At 47.4% G+C, this 19,274-nt stretch overlaps 1 protein-coding gene across 2 annotated transcripts; it reads left to right on the top strand.

Annotated features, from left to right (window-relative positions):
• The first annotated feature begins 672 nt into the window (after positions 1-672).
• On the top strand, positions 673-12,325 carry SAP30L (SAP30 like). 2 transcript variants are annotated; one of them, XR_008452274.1, is made up of 5 exons: positions 673-996; positions 3,287-3,409; positions 5,030-5,128; positions 7,075-7,641; positions 10,327-12,325. XR_008452274.1 is itself a non-coding variant. In XM_054079860.1 (4 exons), the coding sequence occupies exons 1-4, from the start codon at positions 811-813 to the stop codon at positions 7,201-7,203; spliced, it is 537 nt and encodes a 178-aa protein (XP_053935835.1). In that variant the 5' UTR covers positions 673-810; the 3' UTR covers positions 7,204-8,131. The 2 variants fall into 2 exon arrangements, 1 of the variants encoding a protein (XP_053935835.1); XM_054079860.1 differs by lacking the exon at positions 10,327-12,325 and having other exon boundaries at positions 7,075-8,131.
• The last annotated feature ends 6,949 nt before the right edge of the window (positions 12,326-19,274 follow it).

The raw sequence follows: 19,274 nt of genomic DNA, 5'->3' as shown, positions 1-19,274 counted from the left end.
AGGAATTTCGTTCTTCCCCTTTATTTTACCTCCTTTTTTCGTTTTTGTGAAGATGAAAAAAAGCCGAAGCTTCTTATCAGATTTCTTTGGGAAGCGCTTTCCCTGGTCCAATCTTTTCATTATCCCTGCCTTGTAACAAGTAACAAATCCATCTTCTTTGGCAAGTAGGGATTCCTCCCGCCGGGCCAGGCCCCGGGGGTGCTGCTGGAAGTGGCCGCATGGGTTTGTGCCGGCAGGAACGGGGCCCGTTCCTCCCCTCAGCGCTGGGGTAGGGGGGCGATACCGGCTGGGAACCCCGACCTGAGGCCGGAGGGGCTGGGGTCACTCCCTGCCCGGGGACGACGGAGGGGAGGCCAGGTCTGCTCAGTCCCTCGCGGAGGGAGGGAGGGTAGGAGGGAGGGAGCTAGGGAGAGTGGGAAGAAGGAAAGAAGTGAGGGAAGAAGGCAGCCTACCCCCCCGCTCCTTCCCCCTCGCGCCCTTCCGGACGGACAGGCAGCGCGTCCCGCCAATGGGCGCAAGCCCCGCCCCATCGATCCGCGCTGCCCAATCATCGCCGCATCTGCAGGCGATGGGGGCGGGACTTCCGCCGCCGTGGAGGTGGTTTCGCGGGAGCTGCCGGCGGCAGGCCCCGCCCTTCTTTCCGCACCGCCCAATCATCGCCCCGCCTGCGGGCTGTGGGGGCGGGACTTCCGCCGCCGCGGAGGCGGTTTTGTGTGGGCGCGGGTCCGGGTGCCCGCGGGCGGCGGCGCTCCCGGCCCGCAGGGGGGTTCTCCCCCCTCCCAGGGCGCCGTGTCCGCGGGCGGGTGGGCGATGAATGGTTTCAGCACGGAGGAGGACAGCCGGGACGGGCCGCCCGCAGCCCCCTTCTACGGGCAGAGCTGCTGCCTCATCGACGACGGCGACCGCTGCGTGCGCCCCGCCGGCAACGCGTCCTTCAGCAAGCGCATCCAGAAGAGCATCTCGCAGAAGAAGCTCAAGCTCGACATCGATAAAAGCGTGAGTGGCTCTTTGGAACGGCTCCGGCGGCGCCCTGCCCGCCCCAGCTCCGCCGCACTGCGGGGAGCGCGGCGCCCGGGGTGGGGGTGCACCGGCGGGGGAGGCTGCGGGGGTGAAGGGCGGCTCCTGCGCCAGGCGAGGCCAGCTGCCCGGGATGGGGCTGCTCCCGTGCCCAGCGAGCCGAGCCTTCTGGGATGGGGCTGCTCCTGTGCCCAGCGAGCCGAGCTTTCTGGACTGCGGAGCTGCTTCTGCACCCCGCGAGCCCAGTTTCCCAGGATGAGCGGCTGCTTCTGCACCCGGTGAGCCCAGTTTCCCAGGATGAGGAGCTGCTCCTGTGCTTTGTGAGCTCAGCTTCCCAGGATCGGGGTGCTCTTTGCACCCAGCGAGCCGAACTTCCCAACATGAGGGGTTGCTTCTGCACCCTGTGAGCCCAGCTTCCCAGGATGGGCGCTGCTCTGTGCCAGGCAAGCCCAGCTTCCCGGGATGGGGGCTGCTCCTGCACCCCACAAGCTGGGCTTCCCGGATGGGGCTGCTCTGCACCAGGCGAGCCCAGCTTCCCGGGATGAGTAGCTGCCCTGTGCCCAGAGAGTGTAGCCTCGCCAGGATTGGGTGCTGCTCCCGTGCTGGCGAGGCGAGCTTCCCAGGACGGGGTGGTTCGCTGAACCCCAACATGCTGTAGGAGGGCAGTGCAGTGCGAACTCGGTGCCTCTGCACTGCGTTTTTCCATTGTCAGTGTTGCTGCACTGAGGCAAGAAAAGAGCCGCGCTGAGCAAAGGTTCTCATGAGACTATGAAGCAGCACCAAAACCGTGTTCGGGAGGAAAGCTCTGCTGCGTTGGGGAGCAGGTGGTGTTCTGGGGAGCAAAGGAGCGAGCTTGCTTTGCTTTGGAGGTGGTAGTGCTCTTTTAATTTCAGTTTCATATTGTAAACCACTGATGCTACCCAGTAAAATCAGCAATATGGGTTACTATTTCACTCAGACATTGGTGACGTTACTTTTTTAAGTAAGGATTTTTTTAGGTAAGGATTCGTATGCTCATGAAGCAGATTTCTTAAAGATGAGCTCTTGCATGTAACTCGAAGCGTGAGGTCTGCAACCTTTCCAGCAGAGCACTTGTGCGTGTGTTCGCTGGTTGGCACTGAGCAACCTGGTTTGCTGCTGACCCTCTAGTGACATTAAGTGACACCTGTCAGCTCAAGATAGAAACGGGATGTTTGCCGAGGAGAGAAATAAAGGCAGCAGAGCAGACTGGTGTGATTACAGCAGGAATTTCTCAGAAGTAACTCGATTAACAGAAGTCTGCTCCACATGCTTTCCTTACCTGACCTTAAAGATAAAAAGTGTTAAAAACAAACAGGAAAAAAAAGAGATGAAGCTTGAGTCAGTCTGTTTGGCACCTTCCCCAGTTGGTTAGGTGCCTTTTGCACAGATGAAGTACATTGTGTCACAGGAAGAGAGTGACTCAATTTGAAATATAATCTTATTCTTAAAAAACAGAGTATTCTTCCTGGTTGTAGTCCTCAGAAGATTTCTCTAGTGGTACAGTAATTTCTTTCACTTTAGAAGTAATTCCTTGTTGCCAGATGAAAGGCTTTACAAATAAAAAGAGTAAATCAAACCAATGAACTCAAAATTAAGGGAAAATATAAAGTTGACTGCAAGAAGTCAGTTCAAATGTAGGGTACCTGTGTTGTCTGGAGAGATTTTTGCCTTACAGGTGCTAAATAGTCCTTTTCATTTGGGATCCTTTTTTGTAGATGTGCTGACTGTAGTGGCAGGGTAAGCTATAGGAAAGAGATTTTTGGTTTGCTTGTTTTAATTGAGGTAATTGGCCAACTTTTATTTTTTATCTAGATTTTAAAACATTTGCGTTAATAATCTCTTGTACTATTTAAACTGGGAAGTTTACAAGAGTGGAACAGAATAAATGCTTTTCTTGCTAGTAAGTTCTGAAACAACTGCACCTCCTCCAGACAACTGTCTTATTTTTTTCTGATATAAGATTGCAACCATAAAAGAGAAATACATTATCTGCAGCGGTTCAGGTTCAGCTGGAACTCGAATCTTTCATTTTCCTTGTCTTTAGTCTTTGTAATGTAAATTGTTTCTCACTCAAGAGTGTGATATCAGGCCTGGGGTTTAAGATTAGAAATTCCTTAATGTCGTGAGGGAGTTGGTCTCGCCAGTCCTGAGGGATGCACTCACTAACACCAGTTTCTAAGGGGCTGCTGTGGGATGCTGTTTCTGTAGTACCTGTTTTGATTGCTTTTTCACCACTTCTGGCTCTTAGGTGAGGCATCTCTATATTTGTGATTTTCACAAGAACTTCATTCAAAGTGTCCGAAACAAAAGAAAGAGGAAGACAAGTGATGACGGAGGTGACTCTCCTGAGCATGAAACAGATGTCCCAGAGGTTAGTAGCTACCAAGTGGGTGCAGGATGCTTTACCAGTCTTGGGCATATTGAATTTTGACTGCAGTGTTTTCCAGCAGGGAAATAATTAAATTTAAATTGCAGCTTCACTGAGACTGCTATGGAGTTACTCTCGTTTTTCAAGAACACATTTTCTGATGTGTCACATCCTAATTTTCTTCTTCACCCTCGTATGAGTTCTTTGCCCATGTAAAGTTCTCTGTAAAAAGAGGTACGATAAGGTAACTGCACGGCTTCATGTATGTACTGCTTCCAAAAAGAGGAGTGTTAAAATGGCATTGATACTAATTCTTTTTTAAAGGTAAAAGTAAGTTATTTTCAGTGGTGACTGAGGCCCTGATATTGTTCTTTGCAATCTACCATGCATCATTTCGAAAATACACTAGAGAATCTGATAGGTCAGTCTCTCTGTGTTCGGGTCTGTGGTGTCCAGGGGTATTAAGCTTCTCCAGACTTCTGCAGGTGTGGCATTTTCAGCAACTTCAAATAATTCATAATGTCTTTTTATTTTCAGAAAATAGGTGTCTTTTAATGTGGACATTTTTTTTTCTGTGTTACGGAACTCTAGAATAATCTCTCCTCTTTGCCATTGTGTTCTGTATTTGCTTTGGTGATGTTTCTGGTACTGTTGACACTGCAGAATTTGTGCAGAGGTGATGTTAGTGGAGGAGTTGAGCTCTGGCTGCATCAGCAGAGCCCTCTGCTGGAAACACCACCTGTATTGGCAAAAAGTGTTTTATTTCTGAAAAAGAAAAAGCCACCAAGTAATCATTCTGCCAGCGAAGCTGTTTCCATACACCTCCTGTGTGGAGGTGTTGAAAGCACAGCAAGTGTTTGGTTTGGGTTTTTTTTAAGGGTACCTGTTTTGTTATTTGTTTTTTCATTCTACAAGGTTCTTTTTCGAAACCTCCACACACAGGCTTTATGTCAGTTGATGAAGACCCAGCTGGCATCTAACGACGCTAGTGCTGTAGAGTGTGCAGGGTGTTTGGTGGTTAAAAGCTCAGGGATGTACATCACCTAACTGAATAGGGAGCTCTGCAGTGTGTCAGTTTTAAAGTCATTTTCTTCTTGGGTTTTCAGCAGATATTCCTTTTGTCTTTGGCATTTTCCTCATGATCTTCATGTTCCTTCCTGCAACCTCCCCCACCACAACCCTTGCTTTTAAACCGTGCACTTCCCATTGAAATATTTGAATTTCACTTGTGCTCTGTCTCTGGTTTATGTCACAAGCCATTTGTTCTGTGCCTGCTAAATTTATAGTTAATGTGTGAGCTTTTTAAACCTTGTGGGAACAAAAGGTTCCCCTTTGCTTGGAGGTTGCAGAGGTATCATTGGGAGCAGAAATTGGCCAGCAATTCTGTTGACAGCATGCAAACCAGAATAAAATTTTGTATTTCCCTGAGGCTATTTTTGGTCCTTTGGCATTAACAAGTACAAAAGATACTTAGATTGCCGGTAAGGCAAGTTGATGTGGTTCTGAATGTAGGCAAGGAGCACTCCCATTGAGGCAGATGTAGTTAGTTTTAGATAATTCTGTGTTTCTGCCTAACAGAAGCTAAAGGTGGTGCTCATCCCCACTTCTCTGTATCACTTCCAGGTCGACTTGTTCCAGCTCCAAGTGAACACTCTGCGACGTTACAAGAGGCATTATAAGTTGCAGACTAGGCCTGGACTCAACAAGGCTCAACTAGCAGAAGTAAGTGCTGACAGATAGCATTGTCTCTGTTATTGAAAACTTTTTATCTCCTCTGATGACGTGGCACGTTTCTTGGACACTAATACCAGTGGTGACTCACTCGCTAAAACATACTGTGTGCTCTGCAGAGGAGGTGACACCAACAGAAAGCTGTGGTCTTTCACTCACCTGAGACAATCATAGAGTGCATGGAAGCTTGCTCTTGAAAGCATGTTTTAGTAACTTGCTTTTCTCTGCCTCCTTCCCCTCCTTGTTCATAGTCACATTCCACTACCTTTAGGAAACAACCTACTTTCCAGTGGCGTGGGTGTTAGCCGAAAATGGCTCTTGCACTGAAACTTAGACTTACACACTATTAATCACCTGAAGTGCCCCTGTTAGTTTTTCTTTCCTCACAGGCACTTGAACTGGTTGGAATTGCTTATTCTTAAAGGCAAGATCACTGACCATGACTTCAGTTTCCTTTTTTTTCTCCTTCGTCCTGAAGTTTTATGATTCTGTATTAAGTCAATAAAAGGCCCTTTCCTTAAGGGCCTCTACTGCTGCTTTCTCACCACGTGGAGTACTTGTTAAGAAAGAACTCTTTAGAATGTGCTGTTATTTTGGCTAGTTGTGCTTGGTACACATCTGCTTGGCTCTCTTTTCTGACTTGATCTGAAGTCATTCTGTGGGAAAAGTCTTCTCTAAACTTGAAAAAAGCCTGTGGCAGTCACTGAGTGGTTGCAAGGTTGTTTTTGTAAGCTGAGGCTTTCACAACTGTCTGCCCAAAACTAACTGTGTTGCTTTAAAGAACGACAGGCAGACCAGAAAAGACAGCAAGACACTGCCTTTCAGAGTCAGCTGGGGAATGCATATACAGCATATAGAGAGCATATAGTGCAGTGCATGTAGGAGTAGGATGAATGAAGCAGGGTGGGTGTACATCCTCATTAGTTGTTCTGATTTGTCATGTTCTAACTAACCAGTTCATAGTCTCTCAGCTACCTCCTGCTGTGGAGGACTACTTACTTAGGCAATTTACCATGAATGTGCCCAGGAGGAAAAAGAAAAAGTAAAACTACTATGCAAGCAGAAAATAAAGGGAGCCTAACTTAAAGTTGTCACACACTTCCCAGATTTCCTGTGAAGTCTGAGCAGCTTTGACCCTACGCTGGATCCTCGTCCAGCACCCATGCTTGAATCACTGCTGCCTGAGGCTCTTAGACTCCTGCTGCTATCCCACCGTAAGGAAAACTCAAACTTCCCTAAATCTTCTTGCAGTGACTTATTGTCAGCCTGCATCAAAATCCAGTTTGATGGATAGCTGTATTGGGTCCAAAAAAAGAGTTTCTTCTGTATGAGAAGCGGATCTCGTCCAGCTCCAGCACATTTTCTGCATTCATTTTCTGAGGAAAAAGCAACTAGGCGTTCAGGGCTTATGCTAATGTCAGAGAGGGGGAAGCCCTAACCAAATCCTATTCCTCCCATTGCAAATTCCCTCGTGTTCCTTTCAGTGAAAACTTACCCAGTGTTTTTTCCTTTGGCTGCTAAAACTTTGCTACATCTGGTCCACACAGTGAAGTGTTTTAATATTTCTGGCTCTCTCCTTTAAAATACTGAGGTGCAAGGAGAACTTGCTCTCTAAATAGTCTTGGCATGAAATGCCACTTAAGAGAGGTTCTGCTGCTTTGGCAGAAGGGTGTTCTGGCTTCCAAATTCTGCTTGTAGGTTGGCTGCAAATACTGCTGACGTAGCAAGACCATTCTATGTTCATAAGCACATTCCAGCTGTAAAGAGAGAAAGGTAAATGAGGACTGACAGTTTGAATTGGTGCATGTTTGGCTAGAAGTGTATTACACTGAGGTGGCCAGAAAATCATATCTGGAAAGTGAAGAGAAAAACCCTCTTCTGATTATTTCTATTTTTTAATTTCAGTATTTCTATCTCTTTACATGTTGTCCTTCTAGACTGTCAGTCGTCACTTCAGGAATATTCCTGTGAATGAGAAAGAGACGCTTGCATATTTCATCTACATGGTGAAGAACAACAAGAGCAGGCTGGACCAGAAATCAGAAGGTAGCAAGCAACTAGAATGAAAATCAACAAGACTTGGAATAAGAATGACCTTGAAGGAACAGATGGTATTGTGCATTTTAGGTGTATAAAAACTGTTGAAGTATATTGTAAATTTTTTTTTTAATGCAGTAGGTCTGGATGACAGGAAAAAAAATATAGACTTTCTTATCAGGAGTATTTGAAAACATGTGCCCAGCGTGTTTCTGAAGACTTCTTCCCCTCATTTCAAAGTAACATTGGAATAAAGAAATGAGGATAATGAGGAAACCGAGCAAACCTGTAGGACCGTGGAGTTTGTCAACTCAGCGTTTTAAACCATTTCTGGAAATCTGCATCTCAGTGCAATTCGGATCACGGATGGAATTTTTTTCACCGAATTCAGACTGCATCACAAATCACCATGCAGTTTGTCTTGGCACAGGACTGGAATAGCAGCAGAGGTAAAATTCATTATCAAGGTGCGTGGGCCAGAAATTTGTCTGAAGCTTGCTCCCCTCCTACACATGCTCTGTCTTGCCTTGAGTCAGTGCTTCAAGTGCCAAACTTCTGCAGCTCACAAAATCTACCCCAGTGAACACTACTTGACTAGTCTGAAATTGATATTTTTTTTTAAACCATCTTTCCTCCCACCCCCTTCCAACACAGATGCTAAACAGCTCTCTGCAATCTCTTTTTCTAATTTCTTTTATTTAAGAACTCACTAATTGATTGTCTGTAAGCATTTAAAAACTAATGTGTTTCCTCAGAATGTGGTGTTAAGGCAAATACTGCTTATTTGCAGGGTTTCCTCATGTTGCTAGAAATGCTTATTTAATTCATTTACACGTATTTCCCTCACTCGAGGCTCAATGGTGGTGGGTGAAACAATGGCTCAAGACATCTGCCTCTCGATCTCTGTGTCAGATCAGGTATCAATCACAAGTGAGGTGAACTTAATTCAGAAGCTAGTCTTTAGCAGGTGTCACAAAACTGCTGTGTGGATTGGTGGGCTCGGCAAACTCAGTGTAGTATAAAGCAGACTTAGACTGATGAGGATAGCACCATAACTGGGGTAATGAACTGACTGGAGCACGATGCATTTCATCTTTCTTTGCAACAGGCAAAATGTATCGAAGCACTTGCCTTTTGTGAGCATTGCGTGTGCTTTTACAAGAGCTGTGTGAGCAGAGGGTGGCGTGCTGGTGCTCCTTAACTGTGTGCTGTAGGAGAAGATCGCTCTGAGTCTATTTAACGCCAAGGTGTCCTTACAAGTAACATAGTGGTTGTTTTGGCAGAAGGAGCTTATAGGTGTTGGTTGTGACTGAGTGTACTCCATTGACCTCAGATTCTGTTCAAGGGGATCTCGTGGTTAAAGCACCGCTCTGTTTCTTTGTTGTCCAAACGTCTCTGTTCTGTTACAAGATGCCAAGACTCCACATAGAGAGTGTATTCTCAACAAGCCTTAAGCAACAAACTCAACAGTAAAAAAAATTCAGCTACTGTTTTGTCAATGGCAGGTTTCAATATTCCAAAACTGGATGAAGCTTTGTTGTAAGAGCTAAACATGCAGAACACAATCCCAGCTTAGTACTACATCGTGTTCCGTAAGGCATGAAGGGTTCAGGTAGTGAAGCTCTTGTTGAAGCTCTCCCAGGGTCTCTTTAAAAATCAAGCCGTAATTTAATGCAGGCTGTTCACATCAGCTCTGAAGTGTTTGCTAATGCTCCAAAAACACGTTCAGCAAACTTCAACATGCCTAAGTCCTGTGTTGTAGGCAGAAATACTCTGTTATGATCCTGTGTCCCATTTCTGAAATTTTGGAGAGTGTGATTGTTTCAGCATTTCCTTGTTCGGTTCAGTATGGATTTTAAGAACATCAGACAAGAGAGAGGCTCAAGGAATGAGGATAGAATGTCTTGCGTTGGTATGTCATGAATGTTTAAAACTTTCCTAATTGCTCTAGTCCTTTCGTTATTGAAAGGGTGGAATAATTCCCACATCAGTCAACGCGATCTGGCTTCTCTCATTCAGGGCAGACAGTTGTAAGGGTGTGTTCTCTGACTGTATGTTAATCTTCAAAGTGTCCATGTAATCAGAGGACATTACCAAGGGAAGATGAGTTTCTGAGTTGAGAGTGTTATGCCTCATTGTACCTTCTAGACCAAAACTGTAAAAATATAGTTTGTTTGGGGTTTACTTATTTCATTGTTGTGTTTTGTTCTATTTTATTTCTCAGAGTAAATAAATCTGTTGGGGTGTTTTAGCAGCCAGCAGCAAAATGATTCTTTTCAAGGAAATAAGGTGGCAGGTTCCATCTGTTCAGGTGTATTCACTGCACTGCTTTTATGCAGAGGTGGTATCCAGGAAACTTTTTTTTCCTTCTGAAAATAGTCAGTGGATGTGAATGTGATCCTTGTTGGTTTCACTCTTAAAGCAATTCTACTTTTTGAAAAAATTCTTGGTGAAGTGTGATGATGAAGAGATGTTTACCAGCCATTAGCAGCTGTTTATAAGGTGGAAAGCTTGGAGGCAAGACACCAAAGAAACAGAGGAATCTTTGGCTGTCAGACCCCATGGCCTTATAAACCCTTGCAAATGCCTTATTACCTTGTTCTCAATTTAGCTAGAGCAAAACGCCTTGAGCAAAAGAAAACCGGTGACTTGTTGGAAGGGTAAGCCGCTTATATGGCTCCCATGCTATGAACTGAAATCACACGTCAATTCAGTAGCAATATCCATGTTCAGGGTGCCTGTGATTCTTGAAAAGCATTTAGTGTCTAATAACCAGAAAACGCAACAATGCAATTGTCGTTCTGTATAATAACGTTCTGTGTATTTGATTCCTTATGCTGCATGCCAATTAAAAGAGACTTTCCAACTTTTTGTTTTAAACTTCGAAGTAAATGTGTTTGAACCTCACACTTGTGAAGCCATGAGGTGGGACGTTTTCTCAGCACTTTTAGATGGGACTTGTTGGAAAGGTGGAAGACCCAAACCGCTTTGGCTTGATGAGATTATTTTCTTTTTCCTTTTACATTTTGCTTTTCACAGATGGGCCTTAAATTCTGTCTAGCTTTGAACCATGGAGCACAAGCCTTGGGGGCAGGGAGGGTGACCAGATGTCATCCTTCCATTTATAATAATGGAAGTTTGTTTCTTACAAGCCTGCATAGGTGACATTCACTCTGGGGCGATGGAATCATCTTTGAAGCCTTCAAGCTTAATTCAATTCTCATTGAAGAGTTGCATTACCTTCATTAGACTTCTGAACTGATCCAAAGCCATTAGTATGAAATCCAAATAAAGCAGAATCATCTCTTCTGGGGTCAACTTCATCCTGTATGCTCAACCTCTTCTCGCTTTAAGGGAAGAAGAAATTGCTGCTAGTTATTGGCTTGAGCACAACTGAAGGGAGTTGGAAGCATGCAAAGATTTGAGTCGGTGGCAATCTGATGGCTGAAAAGTGCCAATATATCCAGGGAGGCTGTGTTAGAAGGCAGGAGGTTTGGTTTTTTGCATCTCAAAGAATATTGTATATCAACCTGAAGTAAACAATTGCATTAAAAGTTAATGTTTCTTTTGCCAGGCACTTTAGATGTTCAGCCTGAGAAAAGCAGAGTGGACAGGTTTGTACCACTTGTCCCCAGTATTCTGGTGTCCCAGTTTTCCTTAGAAATATGGCTGTAAACCACTAGATACACTGGTGTGCGAGACTTGACCAAAACATATCAAGTCTGGCATTTAAAGTTAGACTTAAGTGCGAGCTAGCTTCGGAGCGGCTTTGAAATCAAGAGCCAAAGTAATCCACAGTAAGTGCAAGTTTTCAAGCGGGTCATAATGGCACAGAGAAGATGAAACAGGATGTGGCCCACAGAGAGACTGAACAAAACACGCTTTCACAGTTAGCAACGCGGAGGAAGATTTGTTCTGTGTTAGCTCTTGTAATGGATGTTTTATGAGAAGGGAAGGAGGGGGGAGCTGTGCACTTTACGTCTTTTGGTTGAGCCAAATGTAAATATCAATGGGAGATCTTCAGCAGTAACTGCAGTTGGAAGGGAGAGAAATGGTCTGCTGTGGGACTGTTTATTTAAATTTGCAGATCGTTACGCTTCCCGAGAGCACTAGAGTCACTTTGCCTCTAAAAAAGTGGGTACTACGAGGTAGCCTCCTGCATAAAAAGGAGTCTTTGTACGGCCCAGAGTATTGACTGAAGAGTCCCAAAGGTGAAGCAATGTTACTGATGCCTCACTCCTCTTGTCACTGATGCCCTTTAGAAATCTCTATCGAGTTAGGGAGTATTCATTTTCCACTTTCCAAGTGCAAATGAACTGTTATGATGTAAGATACTCCTTGCACTTTTCACAGCTATCCCTGGTCTCACATTTTTGACTTGTCTGTGACCACATCTGTTTGGAGTGAATTAAATGGTTGAAGAAAGTGTGGGGAGAGGGGAGGCCTCCTGCTTTAAGCATGAACTTCCCTTGCAAGCAGCTCTGCAGGCCATCCTGTCCATCAACAGGCTCCAGGAGCCCTGCCTAGCTGTGCCCTAAGAGGGCTGCGCTTGCTCCTGTCCTTGCCGCAGCTCTCCCTTCTGCAGCCAGAGTGCAGAGGAGGCAAAGAGCAGGGAGCTTGCAGAATGGCTTGGAGTCCTTTAGCGAGCTTACTGGGAGAGAAAAACTGTGTTTCCTCTTCTGTTTCTGGCCTCCATGTGTTGTGCTGATCTTATGCCAAATGTTTTGGACACCTTGTATTTTTAACTGTGTAATATAGCTGTGTATTGTTAAAGCAACTTAGTAACTTATAGCAAAAACTGTAGAACTCATTTCTCTGAGGTGTAGGAAATGTCCTGCTTCCACTGTGTATGAGACTTTAACTCTGTACTGTCTGACAAAGATAAAATGCTGAATTTCACTTTAATAAATGATCTATCTAGCAACAAGGCCTACATTCCCTTCTGTTTCCCTTTCTGGCACTTCCCGAGCCAGTGGAGTTTTGCATTGCACAGATGTTTTGTGCCAGGCTTCTCTGATTCACTGTCAATTCCCACCCAGCTCCTCTGGGCCAAAAGCATTGCAGCCGTGGAGGGGAGAACGGCACTGCCGACAGGGATATGTGGAGCCTGACTTAGAAAACACAGGTGATGGGACATCTTGTGACAAAGCTGTGTGAGTGGCATGGATGCAAATCACAGTGTTTTGAATGCAATAAAAGGGCAACACACAAGAAAAATGGAGGTTGTTGCGGAGCCACATGACCTTGCATTTTGGGGAGTGTTGGGCTTTTCTATGATGGGGATTTTTTTCCCCCAATTCTGAAGAACAGCCAATCAAGTGCAGTGTCTCACTGGATTTCCTAATAAATCTTCGTTACGTCTAATTCAACCTTGTGCTGCTGTTCCCTTCCCAAGTACCCTTGCCTACATTTCACGCATGACTTCTAGCTCCTGCTGTCCAGAAGTGAAGCTGCATGCCTAGCTGGCAAGGTGGGTGCTACTCCAGATTGACGCTGACATGGAGCATCCGAATGTTCACTCCATCAAACTGCAAGATCCTTTTTCAGGTACTGTTTTGTTTCATTCCTTTTTCCCGTATTGCTCTTCCTCCTGATTGGAGGATTATAGGCAGAAGCCTCAGGTTTTGCTGCTGCAGGGAGGGAGGGAGAGATGCCAGAAACTCGGGCTTCTCCTGAACCCTGTCATGGCATTTCCTAAGGCTCTGCTGGCACTGACTGAGACAAGCCTTGATTTTTAGCCAGGACAGAGGCTGTAGTATAGCTTTTCAGACACTTGGGCTCTCACAGAGGAGGATGATAGGATGTTGAGAGCTTCACACTCAAAATACGTGACCTGAATTTATTGCTGTCAAATTAAATTACACTGTTGATGTGCAGTAAAGGTTTGCACGGATAACTTCCCCTGAAACCATCTCACATCTGCTGTACTCTCTGGCGCTGTCCTGCAAACAACTGACCTGTCTCCTCATCATTGTTCAGTTCATGGCAAGGGATAAAATGCCCTCTGGGAGGAGGGTGGCAACTTGTGTTCTGCTGTATGGTGACTTCCAGCCATGCAGAACGTGCCTGTTTGTACTGCTAGTGATGCATGCAGGAGACAGGTCCCCTCTGTCCTACGTTACATGGTATTAACTTTCGGTGGTAAAGGAGGAGACCGCAGAGAACTGAATCAAGCTGTATTGGTGGTTTACTGTGTTGTGAAAAACAATAAGTGATGAGTAGTTATGTTGAGTCTAATATTCTCGTAGCTGAACATTGACTTTGATGTGTTGGAGAGCTGGAGGAGACTGAGCTGGTGCATCAGAAACAGATCCCAATGTCAGTGCCTGCATTTGTGGACATGTCTGGAGGTCTTTGCAATAATCCAAGATCCTTTTGTGCAAGGTAATGTGCTGCCATGCTACAGGTGTTGTCACTGCCTCAGGGAGCAAGGCAAGACCAGAGGTGACACAGGTGGGCACCACAAAACAAGGAGCAAGGCTGGAACCCTTCACAGTGCATCACCTGCACATTGTCAAGCTCCTTTAGGAGGTAACGGAGAAGTCTTCAGGTGAGAACAAGGGCAGTATACTCCAACGGGAGGGAAAAAACAGCATCATTTGCACTCCAAGACTGGTAAGTGTGGGCTTTTCTGCCAGCACAGTGAAGAGGTGTCCTACCCTGGGAGGAAAGGCAGAAGGGCTGAAAGAGGACAGCTGTAAGCAGCAACCTGTTGTGCATGAGAGGGTATAGAATCACAGAATCATAGAATGGTTTGGGTTGGAAGGGACCTTAAAGATCATCTAGCTCCATAGGCAGGGACATCCCACTGGACCAGGCTGCCCAAGGCCCATCCCACCCGGCCTTGAACACCTCCAGGGATGGGGCAGCCACAGCCTCCCTGGGCAACCTGTGCCAGTGCCTCACCACTCTTATGGTGAAGAAATTCCTCCTGTGTCCAGTTTAAATCTGCCCCTCTCAAGTTTATGCCCATTCCCCCTCATTCTATCACCACAAGCCTTTACGAATAGTCCCTCTGCAGCTTTCCTGTAGCCCCTTCAGGTACTGGAAGATCGCTATGAGGTCTCCTCTGAGCCTTCTCTTCTCCAGGCTGAACAAGGCCTCTCTCAGCCTGTCGTCATATGGGAGGTGCTCCAGCCACCCAGTCATCTTTGTAGCCCTCCTCTGGACCTATTCCAACAGCTCCATACCCTTCTTACATTGCGGATTCCAGAACTGGACATAGTATTCCAGATGAGGTCTCACAAGAGAGGAGTAGAGGGGCAGAATCCCCTCCCTGGCCCTGCTGGACACCCTTCTTTTGATGCAGCCCAGGGCACGGTTGGCCTTCTGGGCTGCAAGCGCACATTGCCGGCTCATGTTGAGCTTCTCATCAACCAGCACCCCCAAGTTCTCTCTGCAGGGCTGCTCTCAATCACACCATTTCCCATCATGTACTGAAAATGGGGATTGCCCCAACCGAGGTGCAGGACCTTTACACTTGGCCTTGTTGAACTTCATGAGGTTCTCACAGGCCCACTTCTCCAAAGTATAACAGAAACTCCAGTGATACAGATGAACTCTGCCAGTTAATCTGTTATTTGAATAAGCTAATGAAGAATGCTGCTTCATCTCATGTTTCCTCCCTGCCCTGAAACCCTCCACAGATTTTAGTCTCTCAACCAAGGAGACATCTGCTCAGTCTTTTTTAGTTCACGCTGAGAAACCAAGCACCCAGTAGATGGATCTGATGGGCCTGATCCTGCCTGTCCCTCTCCGTGCTGCCGTGTGAGGGCAGTGTTAGCTCAGGAACCCGCACCTCTGAGCCCAGGGCTGGGCAGCTGCCTGGGGACCAAAGCCCTTTTCCCATCCCCAAGATGCCTCCTCGGTTGTTGCTGGCTGTACTTGTCAGATAGCGGAAGCGGGATTATGCTGTAGCGAGATGTAGAAACCATAAAAATGGTTTGTTTGGGTTGCTGGGGATTTTTCCTGGTTGGACATTGAAATTGAACACGTCCGATTCTCTGCGTGAGCCATCTGAGGGCCTCCTCACAACATTGACGGAAACCAGGCTTCGGTTCTCCGCTCCCAGGCAGAAAGGGCAGCGCAGAGGACTGTGGAAAAATGTGAATGTGGATTTAATGGTTTTATGCTTTAGAGATGTGGCTGAGCAGGCTGAGCCTTAGGGCTTGCTTTTCTTTTTTCTTCTTTCTCCTGTATCCAATCAGGGATGACTACACAGCTCTGCCAGCACTCAGTTTCACTTTGCCAGGAGCTGGAGCTCATTTCATCTCTCTTATGCTTGCAGGCAGCTTGGGCTTCTTCCCTAAGTACCTCAAAGCCCGTTAATGTGCTGTTATTTAGTTGATTTTGGAACTTTCTCCAAGATCTGTTCACTTCAGGTGTTGCAGCAAGTGTTCTGTGATCACTGCCGCGTCCTCAGCAGGGAGGACCATGGTGCACGTGGGAAAGAGGAGAGACTCCCAAAGAGAGCGTGAGGGAAGTCTCAGGTAGAGATGACTCTGCTGCTTCTCCTGAAACGTCTGGACTGCCGTGGACCAGAGAGCACTGGATTAGCCAGCTCACTAACCCAGGTCGTGGTCATAAAGCAGAGAAGAGGCTGAGTCCAAGAGGTGTGTGAACATTGCCTGTGCCTCTTCCTGGTCTTGGTGCCTGTGTGGCCAAGTCCATCTTTAGAAAAGGGAAGGTGGTGGCTTGTATCCAGTGGTCTTGGAATCGACTCATTCGTAGCTCAGTTTGGTGTCTGGGTTTTGGCCTGCTCCCGCGCCTGTTGAGCAGACGGCAGGCCAGCAGCCATGGCCTGGAGGGCAGCCCAGAGCAATCTGATCTCCTGTTTGGTGGCTTGCTGTCCAAACTGCAGGACCTTCACTGGGCTGGGGTGAGAAAGGCAGGCGCCACATCCAGCCCCTCTGCACCGAGATGTGGATGAAATAGTCCGGCACCTTCCTAGCCCTGCCTGGCCACAGAGGGCAACCAAGATCCCTGTACATGTCCCAAAACAGGACTGTTTAGCTTTTCCCTGTCCAATTTGCCCTGGAAACATCCCTGTACTCTTCAGGCTCATGTTCTTGTTGTTGTACACCCACCTTCCCAACAGAACCTGTTTGTTTAATTTGTTCCTAGAATTCCCATTGGTTTACTGGTCATAACCCCAGGCCCTCATGTAAAAAGTGGGGTTTGGGATCCAGGAGCCCTCGGTGCACCACTGCTGGCCCGAACTCACTTCACCCCTCCGAGTCTTCATTTTCCTCAGGCTAAAAAGCAAGCTGAAAGTTCTTCGTCTGCACTTTAGCACCGGGTACAGATAGGGCTCCTCCCTTCTCTCCTTTTTCTGATCTTGTTTTCTCCACTCCTCACTGCTGCTCCTGTGCTCTGAGTCCTTCATGCACTTGCCAAAGCAAAGATATCTCCACAAGGACCTTCCTACCTCTTCGTGCCACATTCCTAGAAATGGTAGCTGAAAAGGGAACAACTGGGTGTGGAATTGCCTGGGTTTAGCCCTAAGCAGCTGGCTTGGTTCCTGGACATTTTGCAGAGTGAATTGTTGAACACAGCAGCCCAGGCTGGGGTTTGAGTCAAGCTGATCAGCTTCTATGCAAAGCTGGCCCTTCTACTCTCCATCAGCTACAGGACCATGGTGGTGGAACAGTGAAGGAGAGCAGAGAAAGGAGTCTCAGAGTTGGCTCAAACTTTGTGCGCTAGCTCAGACTTGTGAGTCCTTCTGGCTCCTCAGTTTGGGAAGGAGTTCCTGGCTGAGGCAATTAAACCAGCCTGCTCTGGCCCCTGCGTCCCCCCCGGCCGTTCCTGGGAGTCAGTTACAGGCCATGAGAATTTTGTCAAGGTAGCTGCAATCTAAGGAAAAAAAAAAAAGAACCCCTTTTCCTTTCGATTCCTCAGCTTTCAGCCGCTAGTGACGCCACAAATTCCCCTACTTCTCTGGTTACTGTAAAGTCTTCCAGGGTGGTCAGGACTTGAATTCTGCACAAGGAAGAACAAGCAAGGGAAAAGGAAACTTTGCAAACAAGGACCTCCCCTGCCTTGAGGACCCATCACAAGGAAGCAGCGAGGATCCAAGCATGTGCTGTTGCCTTGCAGTCCCTTGGCTCAAGCCTCTTGGGCAGCTGCCCATCTCGCTCTCCTCTCACCAGTAAATAACCTCCCTGCAGCCTGGGCTTCTTGCTTGTGCTCCAGCAGGTCCATCTGTCTCCTTGGCCCCTCTGATCCACAGGCTCTTGGAGCTATGGCAGCTCCAAGTTTGCTATTGCACTTCAGCTTTGGAGTAACTAGGAGAGACAGAGCTTGTCCAGCATCACATGGCTATGGAGGTGGCAGACAGTCCTGCTGAGAAAAGTGCCTGCTTAGTTTTACCCCGTGCCCCAAGATGTACAGCACTCATTCTCCACCAGAACGCCAGCTCCCAGCCAGCTTCTATTCTAGACCTTAAATCCAGCTGCTGTGTTGGACACAGCCGGGCTGCTGTGCTGCCCCACTCCACCCAGCTTCACCTGAGGACAATGCTGAGATCTCATGGGAGAAGATCAGTGGGAAGTTGGCAGCAAAGCGTCATTGCTGCAGGAGAAGATGCTTGCTCATGGGAGCAAGGACAAAGTTGGGTCATTCTGCACGAAGCCATGGTGAGCACCTTTGCTACCTCCACACCAAACATGTTAGTCTTGAGAGGAGTAAATACTCACTTCCCCATGGGAAGGGGCCTTCATGGGGTGCAGCAACAAAGACTGTCTTTGGAGAAGTAGGGGCATGGGGTGAACGGTGACTTTGTCTGGTATTCAAAGTATGGTCTTGGGAAGATTGACCCAGGGTGTTCTCGGTCCTCTCCCAGCACAGGCTGCTGCATGGAGAAATACATCCTGGATGCTCGCAGACCCAAGCAGGGACAACCATAGGGGTGAAAACCCTCAGAGTTTGGATTTGTTTTTAAAAAATTGAAGGAAATACAATCCTTCATCTGTTTTGTAGCTCCAGCCACTTCCCATGCTTGGATATAATATCTACCGATATGAATTGAAAATGCATCTTCATTTTTAGGTGGGTCCAGAACCGCGTGACTCCAGAAGCATGGAGACTTGAGGACGAACTATTGCATGTCATGAACTTTGCAGCTGAGGGGGGCCTCTGTTGGCCAGAAAACCTTCCCACCTGAGCAGTACTTCCAGGAGACAGTCTGACTTGGGAGCCAGCAACTGGACTGAGAGGCTCCGAGTGTTGGGAGAGGATCAAAAAGCTCTCCTGGCAGTAAATCTTTCACCTGCCATGTTACTCACTGGGGCTTGTGGCCATTCCTCTGAGGTCGGCCCTGGGTCAGGATTTCTCCTGTCTCTTTAGCCCCCAAACCTGGAGATTTTTGTCTTATCTTTGACGCCATCTTGACATCGAAAACAAATTATGGCCCAATTACCCTTACTGTGAGGGGCTGGGGCTACCTTAAATGGCCAGAACTATCAACCATCACCTTAAAAGTGGGTAATTAGAGTGGGGTGCTGAGTGGGGAGAGGGTGAGGACTGAAGGGAACCCCTGGCATGGAACTGCCCCTGCCTGGCATCACAGGAGGGCACGTCCCATTCAGCCTCATCCCATCCTGTTCTGCTCGCTCTGGCTGCACCCTTGGCACTCCAGAGAGGCCAGAGAAGAGCTGGGATTCCATGCAGCTCCCTGCAAATGTGGTGTCAGTGGGTCCCACCTGCCCCTTAGCCCTGTGTCACCAGCTGGGACCAGGGCAGGGAGGCCCCGCGATGGGACGCAGCCGCCCTGGCCTTGGCCATGACCTTCGGAGCGACCTTGAGTGAGTCCCTGCTGGAACTGAGGACCGGCTGTGCCTCTCATCCTTTGCGTTTCTGTTCTCCCCTCAAGTAACCAGCAAACAGCAGCAACAATACAGCCAAACCACTATAGAAAGTGACGTGAAACTTAAAAAAATTCTTTTTTCTTTCTTTCAGTGACATTAAAATGCGTTCTCCTCCACTGTGAGCCTGGGCATTTCTTGTCCAGGGTTGTGCTGCCGGCCTGAAACCAGCAGCTGGTTGGGGGGTGACAGATGCTGAGCTGAGTCCCAGCCCACAGCCTGGACCGTGCTCGTCTCGG

The sequence above is a fragment of the Cuculus canorus genome, chromosome 14 (assembly GCF_017976375.1).
Source record: "Cuculus canorus isolate bCucCan1 chromosome 14, bCucCan1.pri, whole genome shotgun sequence".
NCBI classification, from domain to species: domain Eukaryota; kingdom Metazoa; phylum Chordata; class Aves; order Cuculiformes; family Cuculidae; genus Cuculus; species Cuculus canorus.
This window is presented reverse-complemented; position numbering and strand designations above follow the sequence as displayed.